Raw genomic sequence first — 24829 nt, forward strand, 5'->3', positions numbered from 1 at the left:
TTTCTGAACTAGGAGGCAGAGCTTTCATCTCAGGGATAGATGCAGGCAATCAAAGTTGCCTCCTAATATGTTCGACTTTTGAGAAAAGTCTCATTCATGACTATCCCATTGATGATGATGATGATGATGATGATGGGGCTACCTTTGAAGAGTGTTTGGAAACTTCAAATCGTGCAGAGTACAGCTGCGAAAGCAATCATTGGCTTTCCCAGATATGCCCATGTCACACCAACACTCCACAGTCTGCATTGGTTGCCGATCAGTTTCCGGTCCCAATTCAAAGTGTTGGTTGGGACCTATAAAGCCCTTCATGGCATCGGACCAGAATATCTCTGGGACCACCTTCTGCTGCACGAATCCCAGTGACCGGGTAGGTCCCACAGAGTGGGCCTTCTCTGGGTCCTGTCGACGAAAAAATGTCATCTGGCAGGACCCAGGGGAAGAGCCTTTTCTGTGGCAGCCCCAACCCTTTGGAATCAACTCCCCTGGAGATTAGGACCGCCCCCACCCTCCTCGTCTTTCTCAAGCTCCTTAAAACCCACCTCTTACATGGTTGCTGAACCTATCCTAGGGTTTTAAATCGCTTTTTTAACTATTGGATTTGTACTGTGTTTTTTGTTGTGAGCCGCTCCGAGTCTCCGGAGAGGGGCGGCATACAAATCTAAGAAATAATGATGATGATGATGGTGGTGGTGGTGGTGGTGATGATGATGTTATGCATTCTGTCATGTCTGCATTGCTCATAAGTAATTCGGCTGTTTTGAACCCTACTCCATGCCAGTGCTGCATAGAAATGAACACTAGCTTAGAATGAGGTTTAGAATCAAAGAGCTCTTTGCATTCTATCAGGAGAAATCCAAGAGGATCTAACATAGTGATGGCAAACCTTTTTTTCCCTCGGGTGCTGAGAGAGTGTGCTTGTGCACTATTGTGCCCATACCCATAATTCAATGCCTGCGGAGGGCAAAAACAGCTTCCTCCACCTGCCGAAGGCCCTCTGGAGGCCGGAAATGGCCTGTTTACCAACTTCTGGTGGGCCTAGTAGGCTCGTGTTTTGCCCTCCTCAGGCTCCAAAGGCTTTCCTGGAACCGGGAGAGGGTAAAACCACCTCTCCCCATCACCCCAGAGGCTCTCTGGAAACCAAAAATGACCTCCCAGAGCCACTGTGCAAGCAAAAATCAGCTGGCCAACACACAAATGCACATTGGAGCTGAGCTAGGGAGCTGCTCGCATGCCAGCAGATATGGCTCCATGTGCCACCTGTGGCCCCTGTGTCATAGGTTTGCCATCACTGATCTAACACAATGAATTGAGCACATGTATTATAATAGCCGGGGTGGTGCAGCAGATAGAGTGAAGGCCACTGAAGCTGACTATAGATCTGTAGGTCAGTGGTTCAAATCTCGTCACCGGCTCATGGTTGACTCAGCCTTCCATCCTTCCAAGGTGGGTAAAATGAGGACCCAGATTGTGGGGGCAATAGGCTGGCTCTGTTAAAAAGTGCTATTGCTAACATTTTGTAAGCTGCCCTGAGTCTAAGGAGATGGGCGGCATAAAAATCGAATGAATGAATGAATGAATGAATGAATGAATGAATGAATGAATGAATGAAATATGGTATAATATTAACTTCTGCTACTACTTCAAGGAGCTTTAGACCTTATATAGTCTAGATAGCACTTATATACCACGTCATGGCACTCTATAGCCTTCTCTAAGCAGTTTACAGAGTCAGTATATTTTCCCCAACAATCTGGGTTGTCATGTTACTGACTTCATACAGATGGAAAGCTAGAAGTGGTGCAGTGGCTCACCTCACAATCAGATCCTAGATAGAGGCAGATATTTTTCTCTCTGGGTGCAATGGGAGTAAATCTGCTGAACAAAATTCTGCATTGGTGACAGGAAGAGCATCCAGCCAGTAAACAGTCTGCTGGCTCCAATCAATTGCCCAGACCTCACCCCACAAGGTGATGATAAGGAGGGAAGTTGTCAAAGATGACAGTGATGATGATAAGGAGGGAAGGATGAGTCAACCTTGAGCCGGTCAGTATCAAACTGCTGGCAGTCAGCAGAACTAGCCTGCGATACTACATTCCAATCACTGCAGCACTACGGCTCCTATAAAAAGAAAAGGAGCAGTATACACAAGTGCAATATATATTGATGTAACATATATTACATCAAATGGCAGCTTGATTCTGAGTTATAACTCTTTCACAATTGAACAGTCCATCAATATTCATCACTAAATAAAAGTTGAACCTCAGAGACAAGTTCTAGCAAAAATTCCAATTAAAGTTTTTTCGAAAGAGACAAGAATTTTGGAAACAATCTCCTAGGTGAAACATGGTGTTCAACATGGATTGAAAGATGCATGTGCCAAAGGATGCATGTAAATGTTCATTACACAGTCCCCTCTCTGCTACTTTTCATTAAACCTGAAGAGAAAGCGTCGGCCAGAAACTCCTTGGGAAATGGGATAGGTTCAGCCACCATGTAAATGCCACAGCGAAGGTCCCTGAAAAATGGCCTGAGAATTTTGCTTCATCTAAAAAAAAAGAAATCCAAGAAATTATCCACATTTTTTTTCTCTACTTCTAAATTTGGCGAATACTGCATTTTGAAAGGTCGTCTGTGTAAGAATGTTTCTCCTGTTGTGAAGGAAAATAGATCTGTCCTTGGGAAAGGAGCAAGACACTATTAAGATTCGACTTTCAGAAAAGTTAATTCATTCCTAGGAAAGAAGGAAGTGTGAAACAGGAACAATGATGGAATTTAAACCTGATTCTGGGATTGAGATGGGGTCAAACTGAAACACTAAACTTTTTAAAAAGATGCTTTGTTCCCAGGGATGGGTTCTGGATTCGCTCAGGGACGTGCCAGGCAGGCGTGTATTGTGTACTATATGCACACTTTGGGTGCATATGTGTGCACAGTATTAAAAAAAGCTTCTGCACATGCCCAGAAGGAAAAAAAGTTACTGACAGTTCTATAGAACCTGCCCGAAGTGGTAGGAAACCGCCTCTGCTTGTTCTTAAGGAGAGTATGAAAAAGAAACTCATAATAACCCAAACTTGATTTAACAGAATAACAGAACTGTAAAAGGATTTTGGACGTGTTTTAGTGCAAACCCCTGCTCAAACTTTTTATCCTGCTTAGTGGACATGCAAAAAGTGTTACATTTTTTTTAAAAAAATTCAAATGCATACATTAATTCAAAAGATTTTAAAGATTAAGATTCAACTAAGGCCAAAGATGTTTCATTTAGGACTGATTGATAAAAGGCTGGAAAAACCTCCTGGAACTTTGATGTTATATATGATAACGGCAGCATGAATTTAATATGCACAATGGTGGAAAGATCTGATGATACCCACAATCAAAGGGTAGATGGTGAAGATGGTGAAATTTGCTGAGATGGTGAAATTGAGAGCTTTGGTTAGAGAAAAGACATTGACTAACAGTTGTGTTATTCTAATCCAACCCCCTGCTTGAGTAGAAGACCCTATATACCTTTTTGGGAAAAAATGGCTTATTATCTTCTTGAAAATCTCCAGTGATGGAGCACCCACAGCTTTTAGAAGAAAGCAATTCCAGTGTTTGGAAATATCTACCCAGTAGTTCGGAAGCATGCATTTTTTTTTCATCCTCTGCACAGGTGCTAAAATAAGAAATTGTGACATCTGGGTAGGCGGTCAGAACCTCACATTGCCACTGCTTACTGGTTCTCTGAACCACCAGCACCAACTGCTACCTCTATGCCCAAACTGGACCAAACTGGTAGCATTTCACCCCTGGTTCTAGGTTTGTTCATTTCTTGATTAGTTCCCATCATTGCTTCTTGTCCTACCTTCAGATACTGTGGAGAATAGGTTGAACTCTACATTCCTTGTGACATCTACTCAAATATGGACCACTTTCACCCTGTCATTCCTATTTTAAAAGCAACTGGATTTTGTGATTGTTCTTTAAGACCTTTCTTTAAGAATGTTAACGACTGGGTGATTTCAGAGAAAGTAAATCCTTTCAATTCCCCGTCATTGAGAATGGAAAAAAATTATCTTGGATGAGAAGCAAAACATCTTAAAGATTTTTTTTTAAAGTCCAGTTGCCTTTAAAATAAAGACACTTTTTGAACATCCATCACCTGGATGAATGATAACTGCTGTAGACAATGTCCCCAGAACAGGTCCCCAATAGCTGTGTACCAGTTACTCATAATCTTTGATGATAATGATGATGATGATGAGGAGGAGGAGGAGGAGGGTATCCATTATGTTGTGCCCAACCTTTGGCAATTTGATGGGCCAGATCTGCCCCATCCTCCAATCTTGCACTACTTGTTTGAGTTTCCCATGCTCTGGTTGAGGTCAACTATGAGATGTTCAGCTACCATGTTCTTTACATAATACATAATACTAACAGAATTGGAAGGGGCCTTGGAGTTATTCTAGTCCAACCTCCTGCTTAGGCAGGAAACCCTACACCACTTCAGACTGATGGTTATCCAACATCTTCTTAAAAATTTCCAGTGTTGATGCATTAAAAACCTCTGGAGGCAGGTTGTTCCACTGATTAATTGTTCTAACTGTCAGGAAAATTCTTCTTAGTTCTAAGTTGCTTCTCTCCATGATTAGTTTCTACCCATTGCTTCTTGTCCTACCCTCAGGTGCTTTGGAGTATAGTTTGACTCCCTCTTCTTTGTGCCAACCTCTGGGATATTGGAACACTGTTATCATGTCTTTTCATCAAACTAAACAGACCCAGTTCCTGCAACCTTTCTTCATATATTTTAGCCTCCAGTCCCCTAATCATCTTTGTTGCTCTTCTCTGCACTCTTTCTAGAGTCTCAACATCCTTTTTACATCGTGGCGACCAAAACTGAATGCGGTATTTCAAATGTGGCCTTACCAAGGCCTTATAAAGTGGTATTAACACTTCACATAATCTTGATTCTATCCCTCTGTTAATGCAGCCTAGAACTGTATTGGCTTTTTTGGCAGCTGCTGCACACAGCTGGCTCATAATAAAATGGTTGTTCACTAGGATTCCTAGGTCCCTCTCACTATTACTACTATTGAGCAAGGTACCACATATACCGTACCTGTGCATTTTGTTTTTCTTGCCTAAATATAGAACCTTACTTTTTTCACCATCAAATTTCATTTTCTTTGATAGCACCTATGTTCAAGTCTGTCAAGATTCTTCTGTATCTTGAGCCTATCTTCTGGAGAGTTGGCTTTCTTTGATGGCCTTGTTTCCTTTTACTGCTAACCCTTCCCAACATAATAGCTTTCTCTGGTGAATTCCCCTGCATGACATGGCCAAAATTAGTGAGACACACTTTTGTGATCTTGCCGGATGTTATGTACAGTGTTCCCTCACTTTTCGCGTGGGATGCGTTCCGAGACCGCCCGCGTAAGTCGAATTTCCACGAAGTAGAGATGTGGAAGTAAATACACTATTTTTGGCTATGAACAGTATCACAAGCCCTCCCTTAACACTTTAAACCCCTAAATTGCAATTTCCCATTCCCTTAGCAACCATTCAGATTATTACTCACCATGTTTATTTATTAAAGTTATTAAAAAAATATTTATTAAAGGTAGACGAAAGTTTGGCGATGACATATGACGTCATCGGGTGGAAAAAACCATGGTATAGGGAAAAACCCGCAAAATATTTTTTAATTAATATTTTTGAAAAACCGTGGTATAGACTTTTCGCAAAGTTCAAACCCGCGAAAATCGAGGGAACACTGTACTTGTTAATTGCCTTTGCTGTACATGGAGTCCATATCCTTATTTTTATGCAACCCAGGACATTTTTCTCTAGATTAGGAACTCTGAAACTTCAGTTCTTCAGTTTCATAAAATGCCCTGCCTGTACAAAAATTGATTTTGATTCTGAAGCAGTGTGGGACATGACCAGCAGAAACATTGGAATTAGGGAGCATGGCTAGCATCACACGCACAATGGTTCCTCCCTCATATCTCAAAAAACCTCAAGAGGAGTTCAAAATGACAAAAACCATTCCAACAGATGGAGTCGTGTTAGCGCAGTGGTTAGAGTTCAGTAATGCAGGCTAATTCTGCCAACTGCCAGCAGTACAATCCTGACCAGCTCAAGGTTGACTCAGCCTTCCATCCTTCTGAGGTGGGTTAAATTGAAGTCCCAGATTGTTGGAGGTGACAGGCTGACTCTGTAAACTGCTTAGAGAGGGCTATAAGAGCACAGTGAAACGGTATATCAGTCTAAGTGCTATTGCTATTTCTATTCCTCTGTTTTTTAATCAACAGAGTCTTCTATATCCACAATGGGCTACCAAAAGTTTTACTACCACACTGTAAGTGTGGTTTATGCATTTTGGTTCAAAATCTTTCAGTGCAAATTGGGTGCTCTGGGGTGGAGCTCCATTTTCACTACCCCACTGCGTCCCCCCCAGGCAGTAGCCCACCCCTAATTATCTACTATATAAAGTGTATGTACACACAACCACGCACAGCTGTTCTGAAATTATACACATTCAACCTCATTTACTACAATAGGAAAAACATATCCAGAGCCCAGAAGGGAAAAAGAAGAAAACCCCCCCAAACTTTTGCTACTGGTACTGCATACCTGTTGGATCCCATCACTGGCTATATTCCTGCCTTTTGTTGTAGGGTGTTGTCCATGCCCTTTGTGTACAGGCCATTGCAGGGAACAGGCGAATAGTAAGAACAAACAAGCTAAGCTTGCTTCAATTCTGCAATGAGTTCCAAAGAACTCATTGCAGAGTTCCTAATTAAATTGGGTCTTAATTTCAGTATGAAATCAAGGGGCTTGGAGGGAGGTCCACCTCAAGCAAAGCCCACTGATTTCTCCTCTCCTCCCATTAACTGTCGGTTAAATAAGAGGACTACCTTTTGAATCTCAGTAGAGATTGCAATGGGCAAAGTCTAATTGGAATGTAAATGTTGTTTGTCTTATCTATGGAGACCCAGTTCGGGCTGTTAATTGGCATGTAGAGAGATCATTTGGAAATGGTTGAGATAACATCATGGTCTGTTGAACAGGAAGTAGGGCTGTTTTCACAGTTTGATCATCAATGCATCACTGCACGCCATTCCTTCCCAACATGTAAGCGCATCTGTGTGTTTGCTTTGCCTCGCTTAATTGAACAGCTTCACTTGTCACATACAAGTAAATGTTAATTCTGGGGATGGAGGAACTGTTTATTACAGGAATATTCCATAAACCCAGTCAAATTTTGGATTTAAAATGTGTTTCAGCCAGAATACTGTAGGTTTCCTTATCCAACTTACCATAGATTTTGGTTTAGAATCAAAACCATTTTCCTCTGCCCTAAATAGAATGGCATTTCAATGAGCAGGAACAAGTTCTTATAGGGATTTTTAAAAAGAAACAATTTATCATAGAATAACTGAGTTGGAAAGGACCTTGGAGGTCATCTAGTCCAGCCCCCTGCTCAAGCAAGAGAGCATATAACAGTAATGGCGAACCTATGGCATGGGTGCCACAGGTGGCACACGGAGACATATCTGCTGGCACATGAGCCGTTGCCCTTGCTCAGCTCCAACATGCATGTGTGTGCCTGCCAGCTGATTTTTGGCTTGCACAGAAGTTCTGGGATGACCTTTTTGGCTTCCAGAGAGTCTCCAGGGGGTTTAGGGAGGGCGTTTTTACCCTCCACCAGTTCCAGGGAAGCCTTTGGAGCCTGGGGAGGGAGAACCACAAGCCTACTGGGCCCACCAGAAGTTGGGAATCAGGCCGTTTCCAACCTCCAGAGGCCTTCCGGTGGGTGGGGAAGCTGTTTTTGCCCTCCCCAGGCATTATGGGTGTGAGCACTTATGCATGCGCAATAGTACATACGCATGTTTTTCGGCACCTGAGGAAAAAAAGGTTTACCATCACTGGCATGTACCAATTCATACAAATAATAATAATAATAATAATAATAATAATAATAATAATAATAATAATAATAATACGGAGCGGCTCACAACAAGCAAAAACATCATATACAAATCCAATATTAAAACAGTTTTAAAATCCCGAGCAAACCATACATAAAACAAAACAGCTAAGGGTATATTAATTTCCCCATGCCCGGCAACATAGGTGGTTTTTCAAGAGTTTACAAAAGGCAAGGAGAGTGGGGGCAATCCTAATCTCCGGGGGGAGTTGATTCCAGAGGGCCGGGGCTGCCACAGAGAAGGTTTTTCCCCTGGTTCCTGCCAGATGGCATTGTTTTGTCGACGGGACCCGGAGAAGGCCAACTCTGTGGGACCTAATCGGCCACTGGGATTTGTGTGGCAGCAGCCGGTCCTGGAAGTATTCTGGTCCGATGCCATGTAGGGCTTCATAATTGTCCAAATGTCTGTCCAGTCTTTACTTGAAAGCTTCTCCTGATGGAGCGCTCACAACTTCTGAATGCAAGGTGTTCCACTGGTTGATTGTTTTCACTTTTCGGAAATTTTTCCTTAATTCAAGCTTGCTTGTCTTGATTACTTTCCACCCATTGTTTCTTGTTCTGTCTTCAGGTGCTTTGGAAAATAGTTTGATCCTCATCTTTGCGATAGCCCCTCAAATACTGGGAGACTGCTGTCATATATCCTCTAGTCCTTCTTTTCACTAGACTAGCCGTAAATTTGTTGCTTTTTTTTTTCATTTGCACACACAAATGAATATACACAAACATTGTGCTAGTTCCTTTTGGGGTAAACTGTATTAGCATGTCTACAGGGGGAAAAGTAAACATGAAAACATAAAGCTTATGAGTATTTAGGCCCTATTAAGCTTTATTCCTCTAATTACGTTTTCTGTAATTTACATTTAGCAGCCATTATTATTAAACAATTTTTGTAATGACACAAATTAACAGATTCCCAAATTAAACTGCACCATTGCAATATCTCAAAATTAATGCAGAACCTGATAATGTTTCCATTGCTGCATGCCTACAAAAACACATCCCGTTATCACCACAGACAAGTTTTAAAACTAGAAAGCAACATTTTATTTAAAAAGTTTTTTATTTATAATACTTTAAAAAAACAAAACACGTACATAACAATATAACACAATACAGATGGATAACAAAAAGAAAATAAAGGTGCACAATGATCTATTCAGTATATTCAGTAATCCCTCATTTTTCGTGGGGGATGCGTTCCAAGACCACCCGTGAAAAACGAATTTCTGTGAAGTAGAGGAAAGACATTTTTTTATTAATGAGTATTTGGATTTTTAAAACCCACCCTTTGCATTAAACAGTCATTCTATAATGGTTCTCAGCTGGAACTACATGTGATATCCTACCAGTTTCTTTAATAGAGTACAGTAGTACTGTAGAAGAATTTTATGAATTCTTAATGGATGTAAACATTTTAATGGATTTAATGGATTTAAGCCCCCTTTGAAAACCCGTGAAATAGTGAATCCGCAAAAGATGAACCGCGAAGTAGCGAGGGAATACTGATTATTGATTATTCTCCTTTCCCTCCAATTAATTTTCCAATATTTGTTCAAATTTGAATTGATTTAGAACTTCTCCATCATACTCGCTAGTCTTTAATCTTAGTATATTTTTATATAATTTATACCAGGTTTCAAAATAATCTGTGTTTGATTTGTCCTTTAACTCTAACGTCAGTTTGTCCGTCTCTGCACATGTTAGGATTTTAAATAAGTTTTAGAGAGTCCTTGAAGCCCTGGCAAAGGTTTATCTGTGTTGTCAGGGCAGTGAAGGGCTACCAAAATTTTTACTACCACATTGTGGGGGTGGCTTATGCAGGACGCCCTGCATTTTCTTTCAACATCTTTCAGTGCAAATTGGGTGCTCTGGGGTGGAGCTCCATTTTTGCTACCCCACTGAGCTCCCACCCGTCCGGACAGTAGCTCACCCCTTCTCAGGATCACTGAGTAGCTTCCGATTCCTGTAGTCTGCATTTTTTGTCTGAAAATCCCTTTCTACTCCCACACCATTCAAAGGCTGTAGACAGTGGTGCATAATTTAAAGTCTCTAGAGTTTCTCAGCCTTTCAGGTTCGTGGTTGTCTCAAAGGTGCTTTTTTCAGGTGGCAACTGGACTTTCTTGGGGGTTTTTTCCTTATGAAGACATTTCACTTCTCATCTAAGAAGCTTCTTCTTAAAGACTAGAGAGTATGATGGAGAAGTTCTAAATAAATTCAAAGCTGCCTACAGCCTTTGAATGGTGTGGGCAATGGCACCTTTCAGATTGTCCTTTAGTCCCAAGTAAATTGTCATTGGGTATAGACAGTAATGGGCAGCCAAAATTTTTACTGCCACACTGTGGGTGTGGCTTATTTTCTGGGTGTGGCTTAATTGTTATGTGACTGGGTAGGAGTGGCTTGCTGGCCATGTGACCAGGTGGGAGTGGCTTGAACGATCATCATTGTTCAAGTGAACTGTTAAGTCCTCGACTTACAATCTTACCAGTGTCGCTTGCTGGGGTGACAATTTGCTTCGCTCTCCTTCCTGGGTCGCCCTCCCACTTCAGGCTGGGTAGGTAGGCGAACGGGTGCTTCCAGAAGCAAAAATGCTGCCATTGCCGCTTCCACCCACCCCTTCTTCTTGCACCTCAGGCGGGAGAGGGCCGCGTGAGGCTGGAGGGGTGTCGGGCAGGAGAGAGGGAAGCTTGTCCAAGGCCAGGAAGGAGGAAAGAGGAAAAAAGCATGGAGCACAGACACAGCAACAGCAGCAGGGAAAAAACGGAGAGCCGAGCCTAGACCAGTATTCCAGGAAGTGACAGCTGCCTATCAGCTGGAGCTACGCATGCATCTTCATTTCCACCAGTGGAACTGTGTTCCACCCCGTCCTCCCTGCTGCCCATCCCTGGGTGTAGAGCAATCTTCTTCCCCATTCTCCTCCCAAGGATATTTGCTTTCTACCCAAACATGTTTGAATCAGAGTTTTCCAATATGGATGTCTCCATGTGCATTCTGAAATAGCATAAGTGAGAAAGAAAGTTTTCCTTTCGCTGAGGTTTCTAAGCACAATCTATTAATCCATTAATAACAGGTAGGAGATTTCTAGAAGATTTGCAAGCCGTATTTTAACTCTAGCAGGTTTAAGTCCAGAATTAAGTCCTGACCAAATGATGGATTTACTTTTCCCCAGACTGTTCCAACAATACTGTTGGCAGTAAAATTCTGTATCATTTTGCCAGATTTTCCAGTGGGCATGACATAAAATAGCATTAGTCTGAAAAACTTGAAGCATGTGGCTATTTTCACATTAGCTATTATTAGACTGATATGCCTATACAACTTCATCATGAATATGATCAAATGTTAAGATGGTTCCGCGTGGTGTAGGTTTCCGTTCGGGGATCAAAATTCAATTTGATTTGCAGAATCCTAATTAGTAGCAACCTTATTTATGTATTTATGTCATGCCAGCAGCTGAGCATGTTACCAGATATCTAGTGAAACAGTATTGTGTGTTAAAAGAAAAAATATATAACAACTAATTAGAGTCAAATTGTTCTGTAACATGAATGTCATGAACCCACAACTGAAAATCTAATTCGCAAAATAAATGCCACTAACTGCCACATAAATAACATGAAAATCAAAAATCAACAATCGATATAAACACTCCACCCCCGTGAACTTCCTCAAATGATAAAAGGCATCACAAAATCGGAACAGACCTTCCAGAAGAATATCATAAGTCAGTGTTTTTCCAATGTGGCCAGTTTAAGATGTGTTCATCTCAACTCCCAGAATTCCCCAACAGCAATAGCACTTAGGCTTGTATACCACTTCACAGTGTTCTAAGAAGTTTACAGATTAAGCCAAATTACCCAATTACATAGTCTGGGTCCTCCTTCTACCCATCTTGGAAAGAGGGAAAACTGAGTCAATCTGAAGCCTGGTGAGATTCAAACTGCCAAATTGTAGGGAGACAGCAGTCAACAAAAGGAGCCTACAGTACTGCATTTTGTGCCACTATGGCTCATCACTGGGAGACAGTAAATTTTAGTCCCACCTTAGTCATGACATTTCTGGTAGAGTTGACGTCCATTCATCTTAAGCTTGCATAGTTTGCTCTTTAAAAAAAAAAAAAAAAGCTTACATAAGAGTTATTTTTAGTAATGAACATGTCAAAGATATCCAAGCATACAAAACTTTGCTCTTGCACGATGGAACCAAAAGGACTTCTTGGTTGCTTACCTTCAAAGGCAAAAGTGTTCAATCTACAAAGCTGCCAAAGCTCTACCATACCAGGGTTTGAGTCCACCTGGAGAAAAAATTATTACTGGGGAATTTCACTTCTATCTATCTATCTATCTATCTATCTATCTATCTATCTATCTATCTATCTATCTATCTATCTATGACAATCATTAAGTGTTGTACCACATGATTCTTGACAAATGTATCTTTTTCTTTTATGTACGCTGAAAGCATATGCACCAAGACAAATTCCTTGTGTGTCCAATCACACTTGGCCAATAAAATTCTATTCTATTCTATTCTATTCTATTCATATATCTGGGAAATTTCACTTCTATACTCTTTGGCCAACTCAGTTTTGAAACAAGGAATTCTTAACAAGAGAGGGCCAATTGGATTTTGCAGCTTAGGCCCACAATATATGCACATTACCTACCAGATTCCAAATACAAATTGGCTGGTTAGCTGGACAAGAACACCATTTCAAAATTCATAAAAGCTTCATCCTTGGCTTGTTTTAATGTTCCCCCTGTAGCAATTTTGCTCTTGTGATGCAGGTGCAGCCTTTGTTGAGTTTTGCTTCCAGTTCCATAGGGACACTGATTTGCAAGCATGCTCCCCTCTCCCCTCTCTAAATTCACAGGGCATTCTGATTTATTTTGCTCACATTACCTATCAGATAACAAAGGCGATTCTGTTGTCCTTAAATGTTGCCAAGCTTTGTCATACTGTGTGTAAATCCCCCCCCCCCCATCCACCAATAGCTGTAGTGGAAGCTCATAGTTATGCTAATGTCTTTGCTCTATTTTGTTATCGTGATCTCTTTTTTCTTGGTCTATGACTGTCATAAAATCTTATCTATCCCCACCATACTAGGATGGCAGCCCCCAAAGTTGTGTTTTATTTGTTTTTCCCCACTGGCTTCACAAGTTAAAGCCGAATAAAAAATGCAAGTCCAAGAACAGGAATGAAAACTGCTCTGCTTTCCCAGCTTAACCCAAAATTTGTATTGTGATGGTGCCTATTTAAATTCATGCATCTTGGTTGCTACCTCCATGATATGTCATTCCCCATGCATCTCTTGACCTTAAAGTTTTCCCTTCTACTTTGTGAGTGTGCATTGACGTGTGTGTGTGTGTGTGTGAAGCTGAGTTTCACAGAACTGAAGAAGAGAAGATAGCTATTTTATAATAGCTTTGATTTTTAGAAGGTAAATGGGCAAGTCAGAACTCAGCTGGAAGACCTGAACTTTGAAGCCCATGTTCAAGTCTCTACTGGAGGAAGAAGACCAACTGGTGACTTTTTTGACTAGCTTGGATGAATCCCTGGGGTCAGCAAAGAAGGGAGTGGGACTTTGCTTGCTTCAGGGCAGTCAATTATTTGAAACCATGATTACATTCTGACTTACCGATTGCAATTTTGGTCAAAAGTGACGTTGGATCCCTGGTTTGACTGCAGCTTTCTGCTGATTTGTTTCTCTCTCCCATCCAAACGCCAAACCAACCTATTAAAATATAGGCAAATCGACTGCACACAGGAGCAGCTAGGAAAAAGGAGGATAAGCCAGGCACATTATTGACCAAATTGCCATGTTAACTTAGCATGAATTTGCATTGCTGTAACTAGAAAAACTGCACAGATTACTGAATTCCCAACTCATGACTGAAACATGATTTGTTTTAACAATGCTTTATTGCACTAAGTACAATTTGGTTTGGTCTTTGCAGAATGCTAAACCATTAATCATAACATATTGACATACTCTGTGAAAGCCCTTTCTCGTTTGCTTGGCTTTACGTCTCTTTCCTCTGTTTTCTTATCAATGCATCTAAGCCTTTTAAAGATGTTCATAGTCCTCCAATATCTCGATGAAGTCTACTTCCCTAAACACTTTGGAGTTCCTTCCCGAGGAACCTACTGTTCTGACCTAGGATTCCACAAATCACAAAGCAGACTCTTTGTCCTGACAAAAAAAACCCCCTTTTATTAAGTTACTGTGAATTCTTCTCATTCACATCCAGCAAAGTCTTTCAAGGGCAAATTTACAATCACAGACCCTATCTGGCTTGGAGAGCTGCCATATCTTCAAAACATTGCAAGGAGTCTCAGAGAGTCATGAACCAATTGTACTAATTGTACCCGGCAAACTCCCATCCCCTTTCACTCCTCTTTTATTCCATATGGGAGGGCCATTCATTGTCCACCTGTGGCCTTATTCCCAAGTCAACCATTGTTCCTTAGCTGTTCCCTTCATCTGGCAACTCTACACATGGACACATGGGGAATAGGCTCCAGCTCTTCTTCTGCTTCACTGATGTCTGACTCCAAAGTCAGTTTATAACTGTCAGACTGCCCTGGCCCCATTACTGCCTCTGATGCAGAGCCTTCCTCAGATTCCAGGACTGACCCATGTTCCTCCCCAACCTCCTCACTGTCTGAGTCCTCTGCCAGCTCAACTGGCAGGCCACAACAACTACCCAAAAGTTTCTTCCGCAAATTGCCTTTCATTCAAGCCCCCCCCCTCCAAGGTTGATATCCTCATGGAGGCCTCTTAGCCATTCAGCACTTTGTATCAGCAGGTTTCCAAACCTGTCATTTTCAAATTGGGGGGGTGTCTCTCCAACTGAGCATCCCAAAGGTACTTTTCAAAAGGCATTTGGACCCTTTTTCTTTCTTTGAAAATGTTTTGCTTCTCACCCATTCAGTTCTGAGGTCAGAAGCTTCTTGGATGAGAAGTGAAACATTAACAACAACAACAAACTAAGAAAGTCCAGTTGTGTTTTGAAAAGCATCTGTCAACCCCCAAAGCATTCCTGTCCTGCTTTTGAGTTTCCATAGGCCAGGGGGGATGGAAAACCAGCCAAACAGCACAGCAGCCAAAGACAGATACACATTCCATGCTTATATCTCTCAAGGCTGTATCTCCGGGTTACCTACAGCAACCAGAGGGGAGCACCACAAATGTGACTGATGACACACCCTGGGGGGAGGGGGGAAATAGGGTCATAGAAAGAGCAGGGGTGGCGCAGCAGATAGAGTGCAGTACTCATGCCACTACATAAGAACATAAGAAGAGCCCTGCTGAATCAGGCCAAAGCCCATCAAGTCCAGCATTCTGTGTCACACAGTGGCCCACCAATTGTCCATGGGGATCTTGAGCAGAAAGAGAAGGCAAAACTGTCCCTTTCCCTGGACCCCCAACAAATGGTACTCAAGGGAATCCTGCCTGCCTCAACCAACATAGAGGCGGCACATGGACATCCGTTTCAATAACCACCTATGATACACTTGGCATCCACGAATCTGTCTAGTCCTGCCTTGAAGCGATCAAGGCTGACAGCTGTCACAACCTCTTCTGGAAGGGAATTCCATAAACCAAGGACCCTCTGGGTGAAGAAATATTTCCCTTTATTTGTCCTCGCTTTCCTACCTAAGAGCTTTAGGAAGTACCCCCTCGTCCTAGTATTGTGTGATAGAGAAAATATTTTTTCTCTATTCACCTTTTCTATCCCATGCATGATTTCATACACTCCGATCAAGTCAACCCCTTAAATGCCGTCTTTCAAGGCTGAGGAGACCAAGGCGTTGCAACCTGGTTTCATAAGGGAGTTGCTCCATTTCCTTGATCAAAGGAAACTGAAGCTGACTATAGGTTGACTCAGCCTTCCATCCTTCCGAGGTGGGTAAAATGAGGACCCGGATTTTAGAGGCAATATGCTGGCTCTGTTAAAAAAGTGCTGTTGCTAACATGTTGTAAGGCGCCCTGAGTCTAAGAAGAAGGGCGGCATAAAAAACAAATAAATAAATAATAAATAAATAATTTGGGGCGTAAATTACGTATGGTCAACTACTAACTAACTGATTACTAACTTACTGGATTTCTTTGGAAGCTTTGCTCGAGGCTCATAATTTAATTAGGGCATCCATCCTGACAGCATCTTTGAGTAAAACCATGACCTGAATGATTGGCAACCTCCATAGACATCTCCAGCAGAACATGAAAAATTTAAAATGACTTATCTTGTAGGGTTGGGGGATTGCACTTTGCTTGCTCTCTGGATTTCTCCTCTAATTCTGAAATCTTTTGTTGCAGGGGGGTTACGCAGCCTATCGGTATGCCCAACCTACTACCGCTACCGCCACTGCCTACAGTGATAGGTAAGATTTCCTTTCCTACTGAATAGATCCTTGACTTGGGAAGCACCACACTCTTTGGAACCACCTTGGCTTTTGTATCACCATGGTCTTTCCTCGCTCCATGCACAGCAAGAGCTTCTAGACTTGAAATCCATGAATAGCTGGGACTAAGGCTGGACGGCTCTTCTCCAGTGAGGGAGCCACTTACCTGTTCAGCATCTGTGCCCATCATTATGATACACAGCATCCCGCATACCTGGAGGGTACCAGTTGAGGAAACGGGAACTCACCTATTCATCTATCAGGGTGAAGTTAGCATGAAAACAATACTTTCTGGAGTGGGGGGGCAAGAGAACCATTTACAAGAAGACTGTTCCCCAAAGCAGTAAATTGGAGAAATGGTTATGCACAAGCAGTAGAGGGTAAACGAAAATGCATGTGCGTTTTCCTGTGGCTTTTGAAAATATTTATAAGCAGGCATGAAAATTAGATGAAACAAACAGAGAATAAGGAAAGTAAAAAGCAGAGATTGCTGCTACTCCTCCTCTCTTCTGTAGTCTTATTTCCACAACATATTTTAAACCCTTAAGCCATTGAATCAAGTCTTGGTATCAGAAGCAGGAAGTATGTTGCAGTAAGTCTGCAAAGCATTAATTCTATAACAGTATAGATAGACCTGATTGGCCTCTATTCAAAAGTAAATTTTAAGTGTCTTAGTTACTGAGGAGTAAACCTCACCTCTCACCACTTCTGAGTAAACATACCTACGATTTCCCTGTAAACAGAGCGTGTTTAAGATGGGTTTTGAACTAACTTTTTCTGAGTGCTACAATGCACTTAGCTATTAATGTAAAAAAAAAAAAACCAGCTGTTTTTGTATAAGACATGAAGCCACAGCAGAAATCTAAATGACGGTTAACAGTAACCATCTAGTTTCAGCTTGTTGCAAAAATGGAATTGCAGAGTTGTTCATCCACTAGGAAAAAGCTCCTGTAATATAGCTATTGATTTCATCAGGGGAATTAAAACTGGTATTCAGTGTCTCCCTTTGCAAACCCTGGAGTTTTTCACTTCTGCCCATTAGCTGGAAATCAACAAGAACAGGAGCATCAAGGCATCAGTGAATACCCAAGAGGGCATTTGCAAAACTCCCAAATTAAATACTAGTTAAAATGTTTCTAAAATTAAAGCAGCTGAAATCTCACAGGATTGTGAAATCTGGTGAGAACTGGTTAGTCGTCATTGCAAATGACATTGGGGTGGGGAGTCAGTCTTGGAGGCAAGACTGCTGAATTCTTGAGATTTAGACATTAAAAGAAAAATAAAGAATCTCATGCATAATACTTTTTCAATCTATACCTTACAGCCTCAAAAATAAATCCAGCGGAAGTCAAATACGGCCCTTTTAAATACCAAACCGAATGGAAAATCCGATTAGGGAAGAATAATTATTTTTCTCCAGTTACAATTAAATCCACATTCATCGCTCAAGAAGGAGAGAAAGAAAGAGACGGGAGAAAGAGTTAGCTCAGAGAGGTGGATTTTTAAAAAATTATTATTATTATTTGCATTTCCATCATGAGACCAGGCAAGGTGATTGGAACAAGAATCCGATTTGCAGAAGGACAATATTTTCAAGGAGCATGATTGAATGTTATTCCATTTTGAGGAAGAAATGGGGGGAAAGTGCCTTTAAAGGTGAAACAGTTCTTGGGTTGGGTGCCTAGATTCTCAAAAGTGCTGTTCATGGATCCATTTATTAAGAGAAATATAGCTATGGCTATATATTTATATATTTATGTGGAACAATGAATGTTAAAACTCTTGCATGCTGTGTTGCCTTCCCGATGTGCTTATCATGTTCTGGCAGTGAAGACACACACAGACATACACACACACACAAACATGTTTGATGAATCAGACAAATTTGCATGAGCTGGCTGAGGCATGCTGGGTTCTGACAGGTAAGCAAGCTAACCTCTTTGTTTCGTTTTGTTTTTCCCGGACACCTGGATTCTTAGCCATGTCACTCTGGTGTCACTCTGGTTCTGCCGTTTGTGCCTGATATGCAGATGGAGATAGGCTTGGTTTTCTTTCTTCCTTCCTTCCTTCCTTTCTTTCTTCCTTCCTTCCTTTTTTGTTTCCTCTTGAGAAAAATGGATGGCAAACAGCTCGAGAATTCACATTTCATTTCCACAAAGGTGTCTCATTGAGCATGTAGTCGCTTAACAAAAAAAGCACTTTCTCTGTGAGTTTGCAATGCTGAGAAGATTGCTGGTTCACCGAGAGCAAATCCCCCACCCCCTAAAGAGGTCTTACTGATGTTACTGAAGAGACTAAGAAGCAGTCAAATAAACTAGGAATGTTTCAATGTGGGGAATCAGGCCTTAGTAAATGTCCTCCATCTTCTCCATCTTGAGACAGCAAGGAAGCCACATGTAGCGGTGTGGGGTGTTACTTGGAACCCTGACCCGTGGCATGGGTGGCAGGGTGTTATATCGAGGGATCTTCTTCAACTCGGTTAATTAGAAGTTGTGTGCAGGAAAGCCCCTCAACAGGTTTGCTAATAGGTTCATTTTGGGGCGTAGGGAAAACATAACAGCATGGATATGACACAAGGTGACGTGAGGGTTTTGATGCAGCCAAGAGTAGCGCAGGGGCTGCATGAACAAAGTTATGAAACTGTGGAGGGTATTTAGACATTTATGGCATGGTGTTTAACTCACAACTGTGTGTTCTCTCTTTGCGTACGCCTGGTGGGTTGCACCGTGAAAGGTTGGCTTGATCAACTTGCTGGTATGATTCAGTGATGGATACTGAGGAACCTCATCTTCATTTCTCTTAGGTCCAGCAAGCAATCTGAGTAAAAAGTGTCAAATTTAGTGCTCCTAGGTTAGGAATGGCAAACATGTGTTCAGCTGGAATTTCATGGTAGATAGGAATAGGCAGGTGATAGCAGGTGTGCAAATGGGGAGGGAGATGATGCTACTAGTAGTTTCTCATGAGAAAGAGAAGGCCTCTGCCTCTAGGCACAGGGCAATGTGTAATTCATAAAACACAAACCTTTGCAAGGCAGGGGCACTCACTATCCTAATCCAACTTCTTAGAAATCTAGGCACCATTCCAGATTTATCCTAAAAAATAAATTAAAAATCCCTCAGTGTCACCCAAACTTGAAGGTTCTGGGGAGATAATGAGAAATGGCTGTAAATAATACCTTTGTGGAGCTCCAAACTGTCTTTGCAAACTACTTATAGTGTAGTGACGTGAAAAGTGGGGGTGGGGAGAGACTATCCCATTTGTGAATGAATCATCTATGCTTTGGTCCAGTTGCCACACTTTTGCCTTGTTTAGATGCTTTTGGCTGGATAGTTAAGTCTTTGTTTCAATATTGTGAATGAAGCATCCCTTGGATTGCAGAACAGAATGCATTGGAGAACAGATAGGCAGTGTTGCTGGGACTGGCTTTGGGGAAAGCAGGGATATATCTATTTGGTAAAATGCAATGGATTCCACAATCAAACTAATTTGATCTGAAGTTGTCCACTCGATCCTAGAGAGATCTGTTCCAGAGTATTTAGAAAGGTCAGTGACCATGCTCACATTTGCCCTCCCATTTCTCTGCAAGCTACTATCCAAACTGAATTTGAAATAAGGATGTACAAACACACACACAGAGACACCAAAAATAAAAATGATAGGTAGATAAGGATGACTTTCCCAGGAAGTCATCAAATATGTGATGTTTGGAGTTCATCCCAGGGAGCAACAGCAGATGTCAGTTGCCCACAATGACAGGATTTTCTGAGCCTTTCAGTGGCCCAGTAGTTCACAAACACTCATTTTTAAAAAATGATCTTTGTGTTGTTCTTCTTGCCTTTGCAGTAGTTCTCACCCTGGGGGTCAGGACCCCTTTGGTGATTGAACAACCATTTCAGCGGGGTCGCCTAAGACCATGGGAAAAGGCAAATTCACCATGGTGTTAGGAGCTAAAGCTTATATTCTGGAGCCTTGGAACATATTTTTACAATCCGACCAATCAGGCATTTATGGTGGGGGTGTCCCTCTGACCTTTCTGCCAATCAGCTTAAGGCTCTGTTGGGAGAATTGGGGCTAGATGTATGGTTGGGGGTCACCACAATATGAGGAACTGTATTAAGGGGTCGTGGCATTAGAAAGGTTGAGAACCACTGAGAGAGAAAAAGGCAGCTGATCCTATGCCAAAGTACTGTGTGTAAGTCAATAGCAGAGCAAGAATTCTGTTAGCTCAAATTCACAGGTGCATTGGCTTCGTAATATTGCCCCCTTCATAATATTTTCTAGTCCAACCTTCTCAGTTTCCTGTGTTGCTGTTTAAACTGTGTTGTACAAGATCCCCAGAGTCTTGCCTGAGAGAACCCATTTTCAGATCCTGGTCTTATTTATTTATGTATTCCAGCATTCTTCGAAACAGCCTGCTTGGGATACTTAGGCAGTTTCTAGTCCTGTTCAGTCAATTGTCCATGTGTACATCGATCCAGTAAAAACAATGGTCTTTCCATACTATGTCTCAATGGAGTCTTTATGTTTCCATCACAGTTATCTTGCAAAGATTTGTTCAGACTTCTGGTTCCCCCTTGTATAATGCTTCTGTTATTGACCAAGGTTGTACAAGTCTCATGCTGAAGTCTAGAGTAACAGTTCAGGGATATTACTTTGATGTCCATGCAAAATGACTTAGGTTTTATCTGTCTAAGGAGGAATTTCCCAATCTCTCTTTGGAGAACACTTTGATCATACTTAGCAAAACATTTGGTACATTTTTTGCTCTCATTCCAAGAAAAATGTGTATATTTTTTTCAACATGTTAAGAACTCCTGAGATATATGTGTGCTGTTTTCTGAAGGTGGGAATCTTACATTAGATTTCAAATATTGGCAAAGTTGCTAGCTAGTTCAATTATTAATCAATCCTCCCCTTCATCCCTTTGTCAAGGAATTTCTATTGCTCAGGATCTCCAGATGGATATACGTCTTCTGGTATAATGCTATTCTCACTGGCCCAATTACAGTGGTAGCTCTACTTACGAACTTAATTCGTTCATGTCTGTTGGATATGGGGACATTCAAATGGCCGTTGGTGTTGGCTGGTTGCCCTAGATAACAGAGAGAAGGCAATGGGGATTCAGAATTGCTTGAATATGATGAGAAACCACCTGAGTTCATACGGGAAATACTGCTGAAAGAGCACAATTGTCATTTTATAACGGGGGGATGACACTATTCAACCTCTGAATGAATGTTTATGTGTCTACATACTATATTTTCAGAGTGCAGTGGTACCTCTACTTACGAACTTAATTTGTTCTGTGACCAGCTTCTTAAGTAGAAAAGTTTGTATGTAGAAGCAATTTTTCCCATAGGAATCAATGTAAAAGCAAATAATGTGTGCGATTGGGGAAACCACAGGGAGGGTGAGGCCCTGTTTCCTCCCAGGAGATTCCTATAGAGGCTCCATGGAGGTTTCTCTCTGCCTTGTTCGGCCCTCTTTCCTCCCAGGAGATTCCTAGAGAGGCCCACAGAGGCTTCTCCCCACCTTTTTCATCCCTGTTTCCTCCCAGGAGATTCCTGGAGAGGCCCCACGGAGGCTTCTGCCCGCCTTTTCTGGCTCTGTTTCCTCCCAGGAGATTCCTAGAGAGGCCCCATGGAGGCTTCTCCCCGCCTTTTCTGGTTACAGTTTTGGAGGCTCAGGTTTGTAAGTAGAAAATGGTTCTTGAGAAGAGGCAAAAAAATCTTGAACACCCGGTTCTTATCTAGAAAAGTTTGTAAATACAGGCATTCTTAGGTAGAGATACCACTATATTACATTATCTGCCTCTTTCCATCCTAATGTATTTTTAGAGCCTGGGTGAAGGATATGCTGTTGGATTTAAACAGGGATGGGCTTCAAAAGATTTTTTTTAGCAAGGAGTTATCTTCCTGGTTGCTGGATGGGTGTGACCATGGTGGGCCTAGTTAGCCTCCTGCACTATGGCAGGAGGAAGGGGCATTTTTGCCCTCCCCAGGCTCCAAAGGCTTTCCTCTTGCCTTCAGGAAGGCAAAAAATGGCCTCCCCAGGCTTTGGAGCTGTAGTGGGTTGCTACCAGAATGGTAAAGGATGCCGCACCAGTAGCAAAAGTTGAGATGTGTGCCCAACTTCAGGTGACTTGCATGCCAATGCATGCGTCACAGCTTGTTTTTGCTTCTGTGCATGTGCAGGAAGCAAAATCTCACTAAGGGACATGTGCACGAGATTTCGGTGATTTTTTTTTTTGCTTCTTTGTATGCGCAGAAGCAAAAAATTGCCAAAATCTTGCAAACACATCTCCTCATGAGATTTTGCTTCCTGCACATAAGCAGAAACAAAAACTTGCTGGGATGAGAACACTTGCATGCACAACACCCAAAGCTGAGTGCCCAGCGCACCAGTACCAGCAGTATGAACAATCCGCCCCTGCTCTGGAGGCCCTCAGTATGCCAGAAATGGCCCATTTTCAGCCATTCTGAACTTCCAGTAGGCCTGTTTTTTGCCCTCCCAAAGCCTCTGTGCTTGCCCTGCACTTACCTGCATCCAAAATGGGCCACATGGGGACTCCTGGGAAGGACAGAGTGGGTTGAGCAGGCCCAGCCAGGAGTAGGACCTGGGGGTTCTCTTAACTGCACAGAATCTTAGCTAGAGGTTATGCTGAATCGGGAATGGGCTGGGAGAGCTCCCCCGCTCCCCCCCCCCCATACGTGCATGCACAAGCACAATTTCCGGGCATGTGCAGAAGCGAAAAAACCCAGAAATGGGCAAACAAGTAAGTGCCCACTCGCTGCTGCCCGCCACCATTTATCCCCCTACTGCCTGCTTGCTGCCGTTCACCTCGCTCACCTTTCATTCTTGGGGCAAATGGCGGCTGCGCAGGCAGTGTGGGGAGCCAGCTCAAGAGGCGAGCAAGGCACTCGCAGTGGGTGAAGGCAGCACTCGTGGCAGGGGAAGGAAGGGCTTGTGGCGGAGGAAGGCAGCACTCACAGTGGGAGAAGGAAGAGCTCGCTGTGGGGGAAGGCAGCGCTTGCAGCGGGGCAGGGCAGGGCAGGCATAGGCCAGGGAAGTGTCGGTGGTGCGTGCACGCCTGGCATCAGCACCGGAGCTAGGCTACGCGCTACATTGCCACTACCGGAATCGTGTTCCCCACTGTTTAGGGTCGGGCCCACCACTGTCCTGAACCCCTGAGAACCCCCAGCAGCCCATCCCTGGATTTAAACTCCTAGCGTGTCTTACAGTGCTATGCAGCACTGAAGCTTTTTGTAAACACACAAAGCCCAGAATGGCATTTACGATATTTACATTTTCCCATTTAATGAGTTTACTCCACTTCTGACCAACACAATGAAATATTGTCAGAGACAGCCGAATCAAGTAATTAACAATGCAAGAGTTGCTTCCTCTATTTTCGAATTATAAATTATCCTTGGCATGCTAACACATTCAAATTCTCTCTTTATGTATAATTAGAATCACATTAATATCTGTCATTTGCATAATCGTAGGTACTTTAAATAAACCAATTTAGTTCATTTGAATATTATTTGGGAGTGGGACGGTTGTATTTGAATATATGTTTCCTCAACAGAATCAATATTTTTTTTTAATGGTTAGTTGCAAATCCATTAAAATTTCGAATCCCCCTCCCCCTCTCTCTAGAGGAAATTCTAAAATGACTTCAAATAACCTAAGTAAAGAATACTATGCAATGCAGCATTTTATGCATATATGACTTCTAAGTAGTAGATTCTGTTTATTAACTTTCTGCTATATTTCCCAATTCAAGGAAGGATACAGGTTTTTTTTCCACCTGAAATAATTTCTGCATTTCTTGAGGGTGCTGATTTCTTCTAAATAGTAAAATGGGACAAAACAAATATTTTTTTTTCCAAATTGTACCGTTCCTTTCATGTCATTTGCTGCAAGTTTATTGTATTCAAAATAATTATTTCACCAGCCATCTCTTATCATTTTGTAATTATTTTTATTACAAGTATATTTTGTAATAAAATTGTATTACAAATACAAAATATTGTTCCATCTTCCAGATACAAATCTAGTAAATAATAATAATAATAATAATAATAATAATAATAATAATAATAATAATAATAATAATAATAATACATCACGCTGCTACATCACGCAGTCCTAGGTGCTTGGGAAGCACCCAACTGGTGATGAAATACGAAATTCAGCATAGTGATCTCGTTTGCTGTGTTGTACCGACATAATAATAATAATAATAATAATAATAATAATAATAATAATAATAATAATAATAATAATAATAATAATAATAATATATTATTATTATTATTATTATTATTATTATTATTATTATTATTGTTATTATTATTATTATTATTGGGTGCATAGAAAAATAGAACAGAATGGAATTCTTTATTGGCCAAGTATGATTGGACACACAGGGAATTT

General features: G+C 41.7%; 1 protein-coding gene across 2 annotated transcripts in view; it reads left to right on the forward strand.

Annotated features, from left to right (window-relative positions):
* Positions 1-24829, forward strand: part of RBFOX1 (RNA binding fox-1 homolog 1) — a 438314-nt gene that overhangs the window by 355266 nt on the left and 58219 nt on the right. For both annotated transcript variants that reach the window (XM_070760820.1, XM_070760821.1), the window contains one exon: positions 16302-16366. In XM_070760820.1, the coding sequence (XP_070616921.1) occupies positions 16302-16366 (65 nt within the window). The remainder of the gene's footprint in view (positions 1-16301; positions 16367-24829) is intronic.

The sequence above is a fragment of the Erythrolamprus reginae genome, chromosome 9 (genome assembly GCF_031021105.1).
Source record: "Erythrolamprus reginae isolate rEryReg1 chromosome 9, rEryReg1.hap1, whole genome shotgun sequence".
Taxonomy (NCBI): domain Eukaryota; kingdom Metazoa; phylum Chordata; class Lepidosauria; order Squamata; family Dipsadidae; genus Erythrolamprus; species Erythrolamprus reginae.